Source organism: Glycine max, chromosome 7, assembly GCF_000004515.6.
Source record: "Glycine max cultivar Williams 82 chromosome 7, Glycine_max_v4.0, whole genome shotgun sequence".
NCBI classification, from domain to species: Eukaryota; Viridiplantae; Streptophyta; class Magnoliopsida; order Fabales; family Fabaceae; genus Glycine; species Glycine max.
In genome coordinates, this window is record NC_038243.2 from 6067410 (window position 1) to 6085748 (window position 18339).

Consider the following 18339-nt stretch of genomic DNA (forward strand, 5'->3'; position numbering starts at 1 on the left):
TAATTTTATTAATAATAATAAAAATCATATAATAATAATTTATTATTAATATAATAATATATTATAGTTTAGTATTAATTTCTCTCTTTTTTTTTTTTTTTTTTTTTTTACTTTTTTAGCTATCAATCAATTATAATTCAAATATTTTTTTTCTATTCATCCTATATTTCTTTTCAATGAAATCATCTTCTTTTCTCTTCTCATATATTCTCTACCATTCTTTTATTTTCTCTCCTCACAACCAAACCAAAGCTTAAGTAGGGAGAGAGTTTTTTTTTTTCTTACAGATAGAGAATATTATAAAAAATCTGTTATGATTTTTTCTTTTAAAAAAATATAATCTAAAAATTTAACACAAAAAATCTGTTACGATCATATAAATAACCTCAAGAAAGTAACTAGTGGAGAATGTACATTTATTGAAAGGCAATTTTTCTTCCTTTTACTCAAGCGCCTTGAGACCATCTTAAACATACATAGGATTACTAATTTCATAGACCAAATTTTGTTCCTCGTTATGATTGATTGAAGCTGTGTTCAATTTGGAGGTGGTTAACGTCTAATTTTCTAGGTTGTTGGTCGATAATGTAGACATTCCAAGTTCAATCGTGTTGAAGCATTTCAAATTAGGCTTCGTTGGCTTGAAAAGTCAAAACGGCTACTACCATTTTCTTCCTTTGCGTGTGCTAATTAACAAGTTAACACAATGAACAACCATGTGTTTTTCAACACCAAATTTTTTAATTTTAGACAAGCATAATCTTCTTCCGCGTACTAGTTCACATGACAAGAAGATGTATCTGAATAAACACCCCAGTTAAGTTTAATCAATTTAATCATAGGTAGTTAATTTTTTTTGCCAAACTCAGTCCTTTACGGGCCTTGGATCAATGGGCCGACCCACAAGTTTTTTTTTAAAAAAAAATTGTTTAATCACATCAACAGTATAACGTGTATCTTTGATTAGAAGTTAATTAACTGCTTCCTGCAGTTGAGAAGTTGATTGCAGATTATCATGATTTTAATTGTAGCTTAGAACAATGACACCTGCAGTTCAAATTTGACGTAGCCATGGCATTAGATGCAAAAAACTTTGGATGCTGCTCTACTCATAACAAGAAATAACTATGGCTGGAACGTTTGCTTAACATGTTAGTTCAAACATCAACATTGATATCCAAATTCTAAACCACCACTTAAGGTGCCCATCTTCGAAGGAAATGTTACTTAGATGTTCTTTATGTACTTTAGTATTGTTCTCTGATCAGAACTAGAGTTTTACTTCGGTAACCTATGTTGGCTTCTAATGTAAATTTGTTACACAAATTACCAAAGTGAAACTTGTATTCTAATTGGAGAACAACACCAAAAACACGTAAAGAATTGCATTTAGATTTTGTTCAATTGGATAATCCATGCTAGTGCACATTATGTAGATCATAGACTGATGCATCCTTCACGAATTCATACCACTTTTTTCCTTCATTGGCCAAAGCAGCATTTTCAATGTAGCATGCATTTCTAAAGCTTTAGGATGTATCTTATCATTAGATACGAATGAATGAACTTGATTAGTAATCTCTATCCAGCTGCAACCTGGGACTCTTGCATCACACTTGTTTCCCATCATTCTACGAACTCTTTCCACATCACTCCAATGTCTATGGGAAGCATAAATGTTAGACATGACTGCATAGTTTACATTCTTCTCTGGCTCTATGGTGAAGAGCTTCTCTGCGGCCCATTTAGCCAGTCCTATATTTGCATGGAGATTGCAAGATGCAACAAATGCTCCTAATGTATTTGATTCAGCTTCCATTGGCATTGACCTCAAGAATTCAAAAGCCTCATTTATAAGACCGTATCGTCCAAGAAGGTCAACAAGGCAGGTATAGTGACCTGAATCAGGAACAATCTTATACACACTGGTCATTAAGTTAAAGTAGTGAAGTCCCTTAGTCACAAGGCCACAATGAGAACAGGCAGAGAGAACACCAAGAAAGGAAATTTGATCCGGAATTATTCCACAAGATAGCATCTTCTCAAACACTTCAGTTGCTTCTTTGGCAAGACCATGGAATGCATACGCATTTATCAATGAAGTCCACGAAACAAGATCAGGTTCTCTAGTTAATCTGAAGCATTTACATGCACTAGTAATGCTACCACACTTGGAGTACGCACTAATCAGAGAATTAGCAACAGATAAAAATTCTTGAAATGATGACTTGACAGCAAAGGCATGAGCTTGCATTGTTTCAGTAATGGCAGAAACATAGCCACATAAACTAATAGTGCTTGAAATAGTCAGTTCATCAGGGGAAAACCCTTCACGAAGCATCTCTCTGAGAAGCTTCATAACCTCATTCCCTTCTCTACGATTCCCATAGCCAACAATAATGGTGTTCCATGCCACAACATTTCGAATCACCATATTATCAAATAGTCTGTGTGCATCCACTATATTTTCATTTTTTGCATACATGTTGATCAATGCACTAGCCACTAAAACATCTGAATCAAATGACAGTCTCAGAATATGACCGTGAACCTGCTTTCCAAAATCATAATATTCCAAAGAATCACATATACTAAGAAGGTTGCTAAAAGTGAACTCATCCCCATTTGCACCATCCCATCGCATCAAGTTGAACATGACAAAAGCCTCTTCTGGTAAACAATTCAAGGCATAGCAAGAAATCATCACATTCCACACAACCAAATCTCTATGTTGAACAACAAGAAAAACCCTCCTTGCATTCTCAACTAAACCACATTGTGCATATAAATCAACAAGAACACTTCCCACAAAACAATCCAAATCTAATCCAAGTTTCACTGCAAAACAATGCAACTGGAAGCCCATGTCAATATCATGAAACTTGACACAAACACCAAAGAGACCATTAAAAGTTGTACTATCTGGAACCACCAGTTCCAACAACATCCTTTTAAAATAAGAAAAGCACTGTTGTTGGTTCGAGTCATTTTCATTTGCATCACCACATCCAACAATACCTCGAATCAGAATGTTCCATGACACAACATTTCTCACAGACAATTCCTCAAACAGTTTCTCCGCATCATCAGCTTCCGTACACTTAAGATAAACACCCAAAATCTGATTTTGCAGGGACAGAACATGGCAAAATCCAAACTTTATCAAATGGGCATGTAGCTGTTTCCCTTCAGGAAGAAGGGCCCTTTTGGCAGAAACTTTGAGGGCATTGGCACAAAACAAATGAACAGTGTGAGGGTCCCTGAAATGGGTTTCATCAGGAACTGGCACAGAAGCTCTGATTATGCTCCATGAATGGGTGCATTGAGTGACAAATGAATAAGGGATTGGAGGGAAACGGAGCTGCTTTTTGAAATGGAATTTGCAGAGCATAAGATGAGATCATGAGAGGCTAAAGCTAAACACAGTTACACTTAGAATTTTCATGTCAGAGATTTGGCCAAGGGTTTAACGGTTTAACGGTTGATGTTTCAAATGTGGAGTCTAGACTCAAACAACAATAAAGTAGTCCAATGAAACAAGATTTGGTCTTTAAGAGCGATTACTGGTGAGATAAAATGCTTACAGTTAACAACCGTTATTGAGATTTGATTTCTTTTCATTACATATGAATATTAATCTAGACTTAAATTTTTAATGGAACAAAACATAGTGGAATATGTTCATAAATAAATCATTAACTAGTTTGTCAAAAAATAAAATCATTAACTTCTAAACTTTTCCTTAATAAAAAAAACTTACATTTTTTTCTTAATAGTTTCAAAGTAAGACTAATTTCAATGTAATCATTGTCCAAGTCGAGTTTTTACTGATTTTCTTTATATATGTTGAAATAACTTAAATTGAATTTCATCCTTGTTGAAATTAAAATGAGTTTAATTTGTATGTATTAAGATTTTTGAGTGTAAAACAAATTAATTGTTGATATGATTTTTAAAGTTATTAATATAATAATCAACTTATTATACATTGTTATAAAATAATAATATAGAAACTTCTTATACTATCTATACGTACGTTTAAAATATACAGATTATAAAGAAAGTAATTTTTATATTTATGATAATAATATAATTTGGTTTTTAATTTTTTATTTTATTGAAATTCTTAGATTTTTATATGTATTATTTGATAGAGAATATGTTTAGTATATAATAATTGTACCCAAAAAAGGACACGAGTGTCAGGGGAGGCTAGTTTTCCTGACTTCCAGAAAAGAAAAAAAGGGGTAATTGAATCTAAATTTTTAGAGGCGGGCCAATTTTTATCCGATTGATATGGAGAAAAAAATTAGTGTAAGGTTTCAAAAATCATGAATTGCTATAATTCATCAAACAATAAAATGAATGCTTGATATATTTAGAATCCTAATAAATGCTTTGTTTGTTATATATACAGTGACTTGGACAATCTGTTTTTTATTCTTTAATATTGTGTCTGGTTTATTTTGTAAGAACATTGTTCTATCCTCTTTAATATCATTCTGTTAATTCTCTCTCTCTCTCTCTCTCTCTCTCTCTCTCTCTCTCTCTCTCTCTCTATATATATATATATATATATATATATATATATATATATATAAGCCTATCCAACACGCTACTATAAAATTATCAATGTAGGTGAATAACAATTGAACTCATATAAAAAGATATTGAAAATTGGTCGAATCAGATAGTTAGGAATTTGTGAATTTCTAAATTTTCATATGATCCGCTGGTAATTCCTTCTAAATCCTTGTTTGAATAATTTTTATGAGTTTCATCCTTTCATCAATTCGAACTCAATAACAAACTAACGAATCAAATTCTTATTTCATCAAAGTCACGATTTTAATTTTTGTAACCGATATAAGGACTAATTTATAAGTATATGAGTTCATTGAATCTAAAAATTTGTTCTTATCTTTTATTCACTTAAACCTTTCTTTACCAAAAATAATATTCATCTTGTTAATTTATATAAATTAAATAATAATAATTTTATAAATTAACCTAATATCATTATTAATTTTATATTAAAAAAATAATTATATTAAGATAATTTTTTTCTTATACGATAATCATAATATAAAAATAACTATTGAATAAAAAATTATATTTATGTTGAAATTGATTATATATTTATAATAAATTTGTTGAGGAAGTAATTGAGTTGACTTTAGCTGTGCAGTTGTACACTGCCAGATTCCAAAGCCAACAAACGACAAAGTTCCTTATGACACAGAATCGAGTGGAGCGCGTAACACTATGCACAACCCCACCAACACAACACAGTAACATCAAAAGTACTGTGTAACAAACAACCAACATTAACCTATGTACACATAATCGAACTTCTCAATTTCACAACCCCTCTCTATCCCTTTTCGTGGAACCCATTTCCCATCTCCCCCTTCCAAATAAGGTACTTTTTTTATATTCCCTAAACAAAAAAAATAAAGGACTGTTTCCCTTTTCCACCGCAAAGTTTAGGGTTTATGCCATCAATTTTGATTCAAATAGGCTTTGGGTACTCATCTGGGTCATGGTGTTTGCTCTGTTTTGTTGTGTCTGGTGATGAATCTCACTTCGTTGTTTGGTTGCTACTGTGTTCTTGTTGATTGTGTGGATTGGTTTGTTGAATGGAAAGTTTGTCTTTTGTTGAAATTTGTATGCTAATTGTGTAGTAACATGTTTTTGGGATGATCATGAATTAGGTTAAGGCATTTGTAACTTTTTGCAACTGTACTCTATAAATCTATCTTGTGTAATAAAGACTGTATGCAATTTGTTATGTTATTTATTTCTCAAGATGAAGGGCTTGGCTGTTATACAACAGTGTAATTGAATGTTTCACTTTGTGGTGTTTGCATGATTTTAATGTCATTGATTTTATGGCCCTATGGGATATAAGTTTGTTTCTAATGTGAAATATATTTGTATGTACTCTTCTTTGACTTGTGGTAGCAGAATGAATGCATAAAGTTTGGTGGCATCTGATCCTTTTTCGATCCCAAATAACAGAAGAGAATGAGAGTATCACTGGTAGGTTTGATTATTTAACAGAAAAACGGTTGGAAAATGGGAGGTTGCTGTTGTTCTGCCAGGAAACCTCACCTGCATGGAACGCCAGTGTATTACTATGTTAGTAATTTGCTATCCTCTCTTACCTGATTTGTAGCATATATGGTTGCTTATAAATTATAATAAGCATCAATGTAATAATCTTGCTATTAGTTCTTACTATGAAGCCCTTAACCATTCTGAATAAAATAGATTAATTAATGATGGGAAATAGTGCATATAGTGTATTGATTCTAAGTGGTACTTCTCACCTCGTCTATATTGTATTCTCCTTTAGTTCTTTTCCTTCTGCTAATTAATGAGCCCCCATGTGACTTCAGACAACAACAACAAAAAAAGGTGAAATAAAGGCACTGTTTTTAAGAAACCAAAGAGAAATACCGAAAGGGCTCCAAACTCAGTATAATTTCTTCTCTTACTGTTTTTGTTAGTAAGTTTCATCCATAGAAACTTATATTTTTTTTTTGTACCAATTGCCAAACACTTGGATGGGTCCCTGCATCAAATCAAATAATAAGAAGCAGGTCGGCCAAGAATACTCTCACTTGTTCACCATCTTTCATGCAAATATATACTAAGTTACTTACAGAAAATCAAACAGTGGCTATCAGTCAATCCATTAAACATGCTTACTATCTCGGGAAAAAAAAGTTGGTCCATAAAAACATGTGGTAGATTTAATTATAAAAAAACATTGAATATTGAAGGTTCATTCAGTACTTGATTTCATCTAGTAAGTTGTCCTCTTCAACAAAAACATGTAGGAATCAATTTACGTAATAAAGTCAAGGGAAACGAAAGATACTATAATAGTTCAAGTTCAATCAAGTGAATCTGTTACTACTCCAGTCCTCCTGCAATCTTAGTTTTTACTTCCAAACAGCTTCACTGCTTTATGCCTGTTATCATTGTCATATGAAGGGATAATCAAACTATTTCATTGTCAACTTGCTGTTAAAATGTCTCAAAGTGGTTGCTATTGGTGATCACCCATGTCAACATGTGACCTCTGCAATATTTCATTTGCAAAAATCACTATTTTCATGTTACATTAAGTCTCATATAAGGGGTTTGATTATGACTAACTTTCTTAAATGCAGGCATGCATCAAAGTTGCTGCCAGATTTATTTTTCATGTTACTATGGACTTTGGACCTGTTTTATTTTTATTTTCCTTTTTTATAAAATTTTTCTCATAGAGCAGTGAAGTGAAAATCAGTAGTTAAATTTGACTAAATAGATGCTTACACAAGGCAGGGAAGCATTTAGAAAGATAATCCTTGGTGTTGTGTTGTCACTTAATTGAAAGATCAAAAAGTTTCCTTAGCAGTCATTGCTTGAAGGGATGAGAATGATGGAAGAAAGTTGACCAATGAGTAATGTTATGGAATTGACAGAAATTTAGTTCATCATTCACACGTTTGAAGTGAATTTTGGAAAGCTGCACCTTGGGTGAAAAGTGGGGGGAAGTTGTGATAGGATGCAAATTAATGAAAGATTAGTAAAGATCCATATCTTTTCTCCCTTTTTTATTATTTAAATAAGTCCTATTTTATTATTTGTTTTAATTTCTTACAAAGATTAAGTGCAAGAAAGTGAAATAAAATCCATAACTGCCTTCATATTGATAATTTCTATGATTGGACTTGGCTATTGGTAATGGTATGTTGAGAAGAATGAGTATGAGCAAGCAACTTCATTGTTATTTTGCAATTTGTGAAGATTTCTTAGGAGGTTAAACAAAAGTGTTCTAGATGGACTCTATGCAATTTATAAATTATAACTCTTTCCGTAGTATCCGTGGCTTCTTTCTCTCTAACCTTAAGTAAGAGAAATTCTGCAGCATTTCCCCATGCATGAATGGTCCGGTGGGGGATGTCAAATGCAAAGATGGCTGAGTTTTAGTTTAACTTGATTGTTTTCCTTGCACTCTTTGAAATCAAGTGTTGCATGAAATAGGGGAAACTATTATTTTTCCTTCTCTAGTGTTTTTGATGATGGCATAACATAATAACATATGATGCGATATCTAAAATACTCTTGTTTTCAGTGCCCACCAACTTTAGAAGAGCATGAGTCTTTAACGTCTAATGATGGTACAGCTACGTCACTCACTACTGGATTGCTGGTAGGCTTGAACCTGGAAACTTCCACACCTGATACATACCATCCCCCTCCTGCACCTCTACCTTATGATATGGTCCTGGGAGGTCCAGCATCAACAGATTCTGAATCAGGCAGAGAAACAGTTAGTGGTAGTAGCTTTGAAACATTAATTACATGCAAAGATCCTGAAGAATCTGACTGTAAAATTAAAGCTAATTCAGCACCTATATCTCCAAGCAAGGCTGGATTGTCAAAATCTAAAGAATTTCATGCATTAGTAACAGAAGAAGAGGACGGCTGTCCAATTTGTCTTGAAGGTTAGTAGAACTTATCTTTTAAAGTCAGATTTTCCATGTTTCAGTTGAGGGATCCGGACCAATAAGTTCTGACTATCTCTGGAAACTATCCTTTGATATTTTTCTTTTAAATTTTTAATGCAGAGTATGATGTTGAGAATCCTAAAACTCTGACAAAATGTGAACACCACTTTCATCTGTCTTGCATTCTTGAGTGGATGGAAAGAAGTGACTCCTGTCCTATATGCGATCAGGTTTGGCTTTCTGCATCAATTCCTTCTTAACTATATAATGAAAAGAGGGTGGTTTACTTTTGTGCATTTTTTTTAATGAACTCTAGCAGTTCCTGTTAATTAATGTGTATTATTGGTTATTGTTGACAATAAAAATACCATCTTTCTGAGCATTTTTATCTTGTTTACCAATTACACAGAGCTATAGTGAAATACTTTTTCCTTCTGATGTTACAGGAGATGATATTTGACCAGACATTGAACTAGTTCTGTTGTTTAAAAAAAAAAAAAAGAGCTTGCTAAATGCGTGAAAGGTAGATGAAAAAAAACTCATTGTTTGATAGCTGGTTAGAAGATAGTACAAATTCATTTTCAATTCCTAGAGCATTTAAAAGGTCGTTGTTTTAATGGACCCATTCGTTGGGCATACAATCTGGGAGAAGAAGAATGAGAAGGTTTTGACAGAATGCTACACCACATTGCGTGTCTCTTTGAGTGCAATTTCTCATGTTGGAACTTACCTATCATCAGTGAAAGAATGCAGCTTTTCTCAATAAGAAGAAATTCATGCTCACGGAATGGCTTCCACTCCCCCCCCATGTTGCTTTGCTGCTCTCTCTCTCCATTTTCTTGTACAAATTTCTCAATATCTATTTGTTTTTCTATGTTATTTTCTTTGTGTGAGAAAAAAAAAATGAATACTGATCTTGTAAATCAAGTCTGCTTTACATTTTGCCACATTTTCAATGTATATTGTGGTGGATGTTGTTGGGGATCCCTTCTTTTGTTGTATACACTGAACCCCTTTATTTTAAATTGAAATTTCTTCTGCTTGGTGGCAAAAAGGGGTAATCGTGAGCATTGTTAATCTATGTAGATTCTGCTGGTTGACAGTGAACTCAATATTTGTTGTTTTCCTATGGTAGAAGTTGGATGCTGTAAAGAGTAAGCAAGAGGTATTACACATTCTCATTGTTCCAGTTGTCTTTCTCTGCACATGTGTATGGATGGTTGGCTTAGTCTAAACTCCAAAAACTGCACGTGAGTGAGTGAATTAAACAAATAGCACAATAAGTTCAACATGTCAATGGCACCATTAATGCCTCCCTACCCTACTTTCCCAACTCAAATGTTGATTGTATCAAATCAAAGCCATACAACATTTCCATTTTAAACCCCCCTTCTTAAATTCCTTGTCATGGATTGATTATTGATAGAGACCTCTTTCCCTTGTTTAGTACTGTGAACTTCCCTACTTTGCCTACCTTTATTGACAATTGTAACATATGATATAAGAAAACTGTTCTAAACAGAAGTGTAACGGATGATGGCAGTACAGAATGATCCATCATTGAAGTAATAAATGTTATGGTGTGTTTGATTTTGTTTTTAACTTTTGAGTTTTAAGAAATGATTTTTTTAAAAAAAAATTAGAGGAGTGGGTGAAATTGAAACAGTGCAAAAAACAATGAGTAATATAAAACTGACTAGGAAATTAAAAATGGTTTCATATGTTTTTGACTCTTGTAACATCACATGTTTTTCACTTTAGTCCTAATAAAATCTTCCGAGTACAATCTCTATATTTTTCTGTGTTAGCAATATACTGTAGATCTTGTCGTTAAATCGTTTTTTTTTTTACAAAAAAAAAGTAATATTTAGTCTTTATAAAATTGTGGTTTTATTGGTTTAGTTCTTCAAAATGTTGGAACTAAAACAATTTTCAAAAACTAAAATGAAAAAATCATGATTTAATAGGACTAAAGTCTTGAAAGTGCTCACAAAATTTTTCACATCAGCAACCCAAGTTAATAACGAGATCTGTATTGTTAACAGATAAAAATACAGGGACTAAAAGGCCGGGTAAAATTTTATAGGAACTAAATGTTTTTTTTTTAATTTTAGAAACAGAAAAAAAAAACTTTTAGAAAGTTCTCTTGTTAAAAAGAAAGTAATTTTTAAAAATAGGAATCAAGGACACCTTATTAGTTGTTGGCAGTATAAACTCTAGCCCACACAGGAGTCTCAAATCTTGACAACCATGGGGGGTATGATAACTTGTTTTGATTGGTTAAGAAAAGACAAAAAAGTAGAGATTGTAAAAAATAAACCTGATGATGATGTTTTGATCATAAAATATTAAAACCTCATGATGAGGTTTTGATAATAAAATTTTAATTGATTGATAAGCATGCGGAACTTCTTGGCTTTCTTCTTTAACGAGAAGATTATCATTAAAACCATTTTTCCAAAATAATGTGGGGCAAAACTTTGAAAATAAAATGACAAGTGAAATTCAAAGTCGTTGCCTAATCAAACCCTTCTTCAACTGTTAGCGAAGCTAGAATTAGCAGCCATAAAACAACTTTCAATGACTTTGTAGCTAGCAATTATGGGATAACAAACAAAAAATTGTAGTCATAAGTCAAAACCTGAATTGATTGACTTCCCTACCAAAAATACCTACAATAGTACTATGAATGGGCCTCCTTGGAGTGGTTGGTTGAGCTGGACTTTGGTGGCAATAACTTACACAGTTACACCTAGTGAAAATTGCAAATAAAATTAACTTTAAAGAATATTATAACTATTTTTTATACTCAAATACTTTTAAAGTCATTGAAAAGGTTAAAAGAATTATATATTCCAAATAAATTAAAATATTTATCAAAATTTAATGTATATAACTTTATTATCTAAAAAAGCAGTATATAATTATATATCTAGCTTTTGGTATATAATATATATATAATTAAAAAAAATTATTGCAAATATTTTGTTTTAAAAAATATTCAATTTTACGCTAACTTGAAATTCTCACTGAAGTGTTTATGAACAATTTTATTGACAGAAATTATTATACGGTAAAAACAAAAATATAAGAACTACTAGAATTTTAAACAGTTCAAATATAAAAAAAACATAAATTAAATTGAGTTTATGCATAAAGTTTTAATTCGAATAAAAATGTTATTTGGTAAATTGAAAATTTACACAATAGTACAATGTAATCTTTTAAAATACATGAGAATATTTCAGATTTGAAAAGCTCCAGAAGCTACAGGCTAAAAGGTACAAGGCCACTTTGTGTTTGTGGGATTCATTCAAGCTCAAACTGTAACACACCGAGTGTGTGGTTGGTTTAGAAGAAAGAAACAAAAGAGAAAATTTTCAATTAAATTAGAATATAAGAAGTTTAAGTCTCACAAAATAAAATATAAAATTTCTTTTGTGTATTATTTTTTTCTTTAAAACAAACACATCCTAAATACTCTACACAGATTTTGGTTACATTTGCAATAAATAATGTTTAATAAGTTAAAAGAGACTCTTTTTTTTTTTTGTTGAGTTAATAAGTTGAAAGAGACAACTTCGGTGAAAATCACCAAAGGCTTCACCGAAGCACCCAACAATAAATGAAGAAAGGTTGCAGATCAGGGAAAAATATATTTCTTTTATCATGTTGCAAAATTCTATTTATTAGTAATTTTCTAATTAATCTCTATTGAGAATTTTGTTGATCACTTTAATGATGTCTTTCTTTTTAGCTACAAAATTAAAATATAAAATTTTACTTAAAAATTCAAGTTCAGTTTTACTAAACGTAACATTAATAGAAAAATAGATATCTGCCATGACTAGATGATGTATTGCCCTAATTAATTAGTATATGTTTAGGTTAGTTATTTTGGCATTCAATTTATTTTAATAATTTCTCAAAAATAGTTTTAAATAAAATGTGATTATTTTCCCAAAGTTACCAAGCAGCATGCACAGTCATTTACGCGTTTCTTTGCAAGAACTTTTTGGTTTGGTCTTTTTGTTCTTTGTTGGGTTTAACATGCTTGTCAATTCTTTCACTTGTTTCTTTCCCTTTTTTTTAATGGTCCCCTTTCCCTGTGCATGCTATTGTTTTATCCTCTCTTTTTTATTTGTAAATAAAAGACAAGATATTTCATTTCGTAAAAGAAATGTTATTTTTTTCCTCAAAAAACCTTATTTTAATTATTTTTTTCCATTCCTACGTTGAAAACAGATAACTTGATGAGTGAACTTCAGAAGTTGTCTGCCACCACCATTTCACTCCAATTTGTCTTCTTCCCAAATCACCCTCTTCTCTGCATTTCCCTTCACTTCTTGCCTTGCCTTTTCATTTCTTTGTTTTTATTTTTTATTTTGAGTTTTATTCCAATAAGGTTTATGTTATGATCATAAATAAAACTTCATGCATTATCGGATTCAGCTTTTCAAATTCGTTTGAGTTACTTCGAATAAAGGGGCAAAATATCATTATTTAAATCAAATATTCACTTATACGCGAGACTCTTTAATTTAACATATTAATTTTGAAAGCTCTGAAATGTGAATTGTTCTGAAACATTACGTAATAAATAAAGTATTGCTCAATGATGAAGTTTGGCGCCACTGATAATAAATTAAATCCTTTAAATTTATTGATCATGGTTTACCTTTTTATCGTGAATTTGAAAAAATTATTTAAAAATAAATTTACATTAATAATCTTTATATCATAAAAGAATTAATCTTTCACTTTTCAGTAATAGAAAATATCCTTATTCATAAAAAAAAATTACTACCCTTTTGAGAATCTGTACGAAGCAGCAAATCCTTTCGTATCTACATTAACAATGATTGAAGCTCTTAATTTTGTGTCTTAAACTATTTTTTTAAGGGGCAGGAGGTAAAATTCTCTTTCAACATCATTATCCCGTGCAAGAACTTTATGTCATAAACAGTTTATATGGTTTCAAATTATTCTACGTCAATCAGTTAAAGGTTTGGCTTTAAAAAAATAAGAAAGCATCATCATATATTAAACTAAAAGAGATATCATCATATCAAATTACTAAAAATAACTAAACAATCCGAATCAGCTAGTGTGTCTAAAAACTATTGGTTATAAAGAAACAGCTAAATTGTTAATGAAATTTTATTAGTTGTCAGTCCAGGGAATAAAAAGAGACTTTAATTTAATCTTCCTATGAATCATGAACAGGGGAATGATTATCTCAATGCAAAACATGATGACATTATGGGTCTTAAGCTTTTTTAAAAATCACCCCCCAAAAAGAGATATCCCCTTAATAAACTTTACATGGTGATGTTTTCATTCCGAGGGTGGAGGTCACGGGATAATTAATGTCACAATCTGACATATAATCTCCTTCTCAGTAATTGTTTCTTGTTTTGCTGAAAATCCTACTCGTGATTTTAACTCTGATATTAATTCTTGAATCAAACGTTAACCATTAAGATAAAAATTATAGTTGATAACTAAGAGGCAATTCTTTTTACTTAAAATTCTAAACATCATCCACTTGGGTGTTTTTCATTAGACAATTGATGCCACAACTTCACAAATAGATGAATTTGAATGTTCTTCTCTTGTTTAATGTGTAAAATATTTGTCTCTTTTTCAACAATTATATTTTATTATTCAAAAACAAGTGAGAATTCAAATTGAGATTAATTTTTATTTGAGCAAGTGTCTTTGTTAATTTTTTTATATGCAACGTGGATAAATCTATTCGAATGGAATTTGGTTCTTACTTAAATTGATTTTGTTTTTCTATACACTAATATCCGTTTTCATATTTAGTTTAACTTATTTTTAAAAATAAACACTTTTTTATCAATTTATTCAAAAAAAAATATGTCCCATGTAGAACTATGAAGTCCTATATAAAATAAAGAGGACGAAGTCTAATTAATTTCAAGTTTTTGATAGTATATCTTCTGTGCTTTGATATACATTTAGCTTAAGTTTCAATAAATATATTTATGTTAGTTGAACATATAGTACATAATTATTGTATATTTTATCGTACTTGTATTTTAACGTGGTTCAAAGTTTATATATGAGATGATATCAAGGGTGATTATGACGGAGGTGAAAGTTATGATAATAAATTAATAATAATTAAATATTTTAAGATGTGATTTATTTATTTTTAATTTTTTTTAGAGATTTAATGATTATATTATATTTTAATTTAAATTTTAAAATATTTTAATCTGAATTATATATTATTTTTAAGTTCTCATATAATAAAATATTTCCATATATAATTACAAAATGTAAACAATCGCTCCAAATTTATTTAGGAGCTAAAGAGGTTTGATGACATCCCATCCGCTAATCCATATTTTAAATAATGTGTTTGATAGTGCGGAAAAAAATAGAATGAAAAAAATGAGAAAAAAATATATGAATTAATTTATAAATTTCTTAAAAATTAGAATAAAATATAGCAAATCAACGATAAAATAAATTGAAATTCAACGCTGCCAGGACACACAGGCTTAAAATAATTGAGCACAGAAGGCAGAGTGTGAAAGGCGAAAGGGTAAATTTGAAGATATAAAAGAGAGAATTTAGAGAGGAGAAGGAAAGCAACAAGAGCAGAGCGAGTGGCACTGGCATGGGGGAGCACAAACACTTCCCTTCTCATGCAATTTCACTTCCTCCTTAAAACTATACAAAACAATGTCCCTCTTCATTCTCATTCTCATTCTCATTCTCATTCTCCATTCTCCCACTTGCTCAACCACCATCATCCTCCAAGGCAACGCCACTCTCCAAAGCCCCAACAACACCTTCCGATTGGGCCTCTTCTCCTTCTCCCCCAACTCCTCCTTTTACCTCGCCATCCGCCACACCTCCCTCCCCTTCCCCAACACTATCTGGCTCGCCAACCGCCTCCACCCTTCTCCCTCCCAAACCGCTTCATCTCTCCAACTAACCCAAACCGGTCAATTACTCTTAACCCACTCCAACACCACTCTCTGGACCACCACCATCTCTAACATTCACCCTTCTAACTTCTCCTCCCTCTCCCTCAAGCTTCTCGACTCCGGTAACTTAATCCTCACCGCCCCCAACGGCGTCGTTTTATGGCAGAGCTTCGATTCCCCCACCGACACGTGGCTCCCCGGCATGAACCTTACTCGCCTCAACTCTCTTCTCTCCTGGCGAACTGAAACCGACCCTTCCCCGGGTCTTTACTCTCTACGCTTGAAGCCACCGTTCTACGGCGAGTTCGAGCTCGTCTTCAACGACACCGTTCCTTATTGGTCCACCGGCAACTGGACCAACGGGTCATTCCTCAACATCCCCGAGATGTCCATCCCCTACTTATACAACTTCCACTTCCTCTCCCCTTTCTCCCCCGCCGCGGCGTTCGGATTCTCCGAACGCGCCGAGTCGGAGGCCGGAAACCGGCCTCCGACGATGTTCCGAGTGGAGCCATTCGGCCAAATCCAGCAGTACACGTGGAACAGTCAAGCAGGTTCGTGGAACATGTTTTGGTCTAAACCTGAGCCTTTGTGCCTGGTTCGGGGACTCTGCGGGAGGTTCGGGGTTTGCATTGGAGAAACTTCGAAGCCGTGTGAATGCATCAGTGGGTTTCAGCCGGTGGATGGTGATGGGTGGGGTTCTGGTGATTATTCTAGAGGCTGTTACCGTGGGGACTCGGGGTGTGATGGGAGTGATGGGTTTCGAGATCTGGGGAATGTGAGGTTTGGGTTCGGGAATGTGAGTTTGATTAAGGGGAAATCTAGAAGCTTTTGCGAGAGGGAGTGTTTGGGTGATTGTGGGTGTGTTGGGTTGAGTTTTGACGAGGGGAGTGGGGTGTGTAAGAATTTTTATGGGTCGCTTTCGGATTTTCAGAATTTGACTGGGGGTGGTGAAAGTGGGGGGTTTTATGTTAGGGTTCCGAGAGGGGGATCTGGTGGGAGGAAGGGGTTGGATAGGAAGGTTTTGGCTGGGGTTGTGATTGGGGTTGTTGTGGTTTCGGGAGTGGTGGTGGTGACTTTGTTGATGATGGTGAAGAAGAAGAGGGATGGTGGGAGAAAGGGGTTGTTGGAGGAGGATGGGTTTGTGCCTGTCTTGAATTTGAAGGTGTTTTCTTACAAGGAGCTTCAGTTGGCCACGCGCGGGTTCTCGGAGAAGGTTGGGCATGGAGGGTTTGGGACAGTGTTTCAGGGGGAGTTGAGTGATGCTTCGGTTGTGGCGGTGAAGAGGTTGGAGAGGCCAGGGGGTGGGGAGAAGGAGTTCAGGGCTGAGGTGTCAACAATTGGGAATATTCAGCATGTGAATCTTGTGAGGCTAAGAGGGTTTTGCTCTGAGAATTCTCATAGGCTTTTGGTTTATGAGTATATGCAGAATGGTGCTCTTAGTGTCTATTTGAGGAAGGAGGGGCCTTGTTTGAGTTGGGATGTTAGGTTTAGGGTGGCTGTGGGGACTGCTAAGGGAATTGCTTATTTACATGAGGAGTGTAGGTGTTGCATCATACATTGTGATATCAAGCCTGAGAATATTCTCTTGGATGGAGATTTCACTGCCAAGGTTTCAGATTTCGGGCTGGCGAAGCTCATCGGGAGGGACTTCAGCAGGGTGTTGGCGACCATGAGGGGGACGTGGGGGTATGTTGCGCCGGAGTGGATTTCTGGCGTGGCGATTACCACCAAGGCGGATGTTTACAGCTATGGAATGACATTGCTGGAGCTGGTTGGCGGTCGGAGGAACGTGGAGGCACCGCCATCTGCCGGAGGAGGAGGAGGTGGTAGAGAGAGTGGCAGTGAGACGGGAACTAAGTGGTTCTTCCCGCCATGGGCGGCACAGCAGATAATTGAGGGGAATGTGAGTGATGTGGTGGATAAGAGGCTTGGGAATGGGTATAACATTGACGAGGCTAGGAGGGTTGCTTTGGTTGCAGTTTGGTGCATTCAAGATGATGAGGCAATGAGACCTACAATGGGTATGGTAGTGAAAATGTTGGAGGGGTTGGTGGAGGTGAGTGTTCCTCCACCACCCAAGTTGCTTCAAGCGCTGGTTACTGGGGATTCCTTTCATGGGGTTAAAGCTGATTCAGGCAATGGTGTGTCTACTGGTGGAAGCTTATCTGATGGCAACTTGGAAGTGTCAACTGCTGATTCTGAATCATATACAGGGAATGTTTTTTCTCCTTTGGATGTGAATGTCCATGTTAGTGTTCGATAACAAGGTTCTGGTATTGTCCAGATTATAGAATTGTAACTTTGTAACCCCTTCTCTCCCTTTTTTTTTCTCCGAGGGATGGAAAAAAAGAGGACCATTTGATGTGGATGTAAATTAGTTTCCTTTAGGATGTTGGAACTTGGAAGAGTGATTTAATGAGCTTCTGATTTCAAATATTCATTCTTCTTCCAAATGAATGAAATATTAACTTATATATACGTGTGTGTTTAACATGTTTATGTTTAACTTGTGATGTAATTACGACAAAAGCAATGACAATGATTCAATTTTGACCCCACCTTACTGATGAGTAAAAGAAATTTTTGAACATAAAATTGAAGTGGTTATGTTAAAAGATCGTTTTCCATTGTAAAATTGTCCAAATCGTTTTGCTGCTTTATTACCTAAGTTGCGTGTTACAGCAGTGAATTTTGCAATAACTTAAGCTTGACTTGTAACAAACTGTGTAACATAAGTTGCATGTTGTTTTAAGTTATGTGGTATTGGTTGGAATCGGTAGCTACTATGGCCTCTGAGAATCAACTGTACAAAGAACAGCGTGCATCATCCTGATTTTCATGTACAGCGCCTTGAATTATCATCA

General features: G+C 33.9%; 3 protein-coding genes across 6 annotated transcripts; 2 read left to right on the forward strand and 1 right to left on the reverse strand.

Annotated features, from left to right (window-relative positions):
• Positions 1 to 1053: 1053 nt before the first annotated feature.
• On the reverse strand, positions 1054 to 3579 carry LOC100778378 (pentatricopeptide repeat-containing protein At2g46050, mitochondrial). The gene has a single exon (XM_003529886.5). It carries the CDS (start codon positions 3389 to 3391, stop codon positions 1457 to 1459), a length of 1935 nt encoding a protein of 644 aa, XP_003529934.1. The 5' UTR covers positions 3392 to 3579; the 3' UTR covers positions 1054 to 1456.
• Positions 3580 to 5255: 1676 nt separating this feature from the next.
• LOC100792561 (probable E3 ubiquitin-protein ligase RHB1A) lies at positions 5256 to 9561 on the forward strand. 4 transcript variants are annotated; one of them, XM_003528798.5, is made up of 5 exons: positions 5256 to 5422; positions 5968 to 6141; positions 8132 to 8504; positions 8628 to 8737; positions 8954 to 9561. In XM_003528798.5, the coding sequence occupies exons 2-5, from the start codon at positions 6079 to 6081 to the stop codon at positions 8981 to 8983; spliced, it is 576 nt and encodes a 191-aa protein (XP_003528846.1). In that variant the 5' UTR covers positions 5256 to 5422; positions 5968 to 6078; the 3' UTR covers positions 8984 to 9561. The 4 variants fall into 4 exon arrangements, with proteins under 4 accessions (XP_003528846.1, XP_006583285.1, XP_006583284.1 ...); XM_006583222.4 differs by having other exon boundaries at positions 5258 to 5422; positions 5965 to 6141; XM_006583221.4 differs by having other exon boundaries at positions 5416 to 5571.
• A 5388-nt stretch (positions 9562 to 14949) lies between these two features.
• LOC100778917 (G-type lectin S-receptor-like serine/threonine-protein kinase SD2-2) lies at positions 14950 to 17951 on the forward strand. Its single transcript, XM_003529887.5, has one exon. It carries the CDS (start codon positions 15225 to 15227, stop codon positions 17736 to 17738), a length of 2514 nt encoding a protein of 837 aa, XP_003529935.1. The 5' UTR covers positions 14950 to 15224; the 3' UTR covers positions 17739 to 17951.
• The last annotated feature ends 388 nt before the right edge of the window (positions 17952 to 18339 follow it).

Coding starts and splice junctions, on each gene's coding strand:
- LOC100778378 (XM_003529886.5), bottom strand. CDS start 3,391: ATGCTCTGCAAATTCCATTTCAAAAAGCAGCTCCGTTTCCCTCCAATC.
- LOC100792561 (XM_003528798.5), top strand. CDS start 6,079: ATGGGAGGTTGCTGTTGTTCTGCCAGGAAACCTCACCTGCATGGAACG. Junction 6,142..8,131: donor GAACGCCAGTGTATTACTAT/GTTAGTAATTTG, acceptor TCTTGTTTTCAG/TGCCCACCAACTTTAGAAGA. Junction 8,738..8,953: donor CCTGTCCTATATGCGATCAG/GTTTGGCTTTCT, acceptor CTGATGTTACAG/GAGATGATATTTGACCAGAC.
- LOC100778917 (XM_003529887.5), top strand. CDS start 15,225: ATGTCCCTCTTCATTCTCATTCTCATTCTCATTCTCATTCTCCATTCT.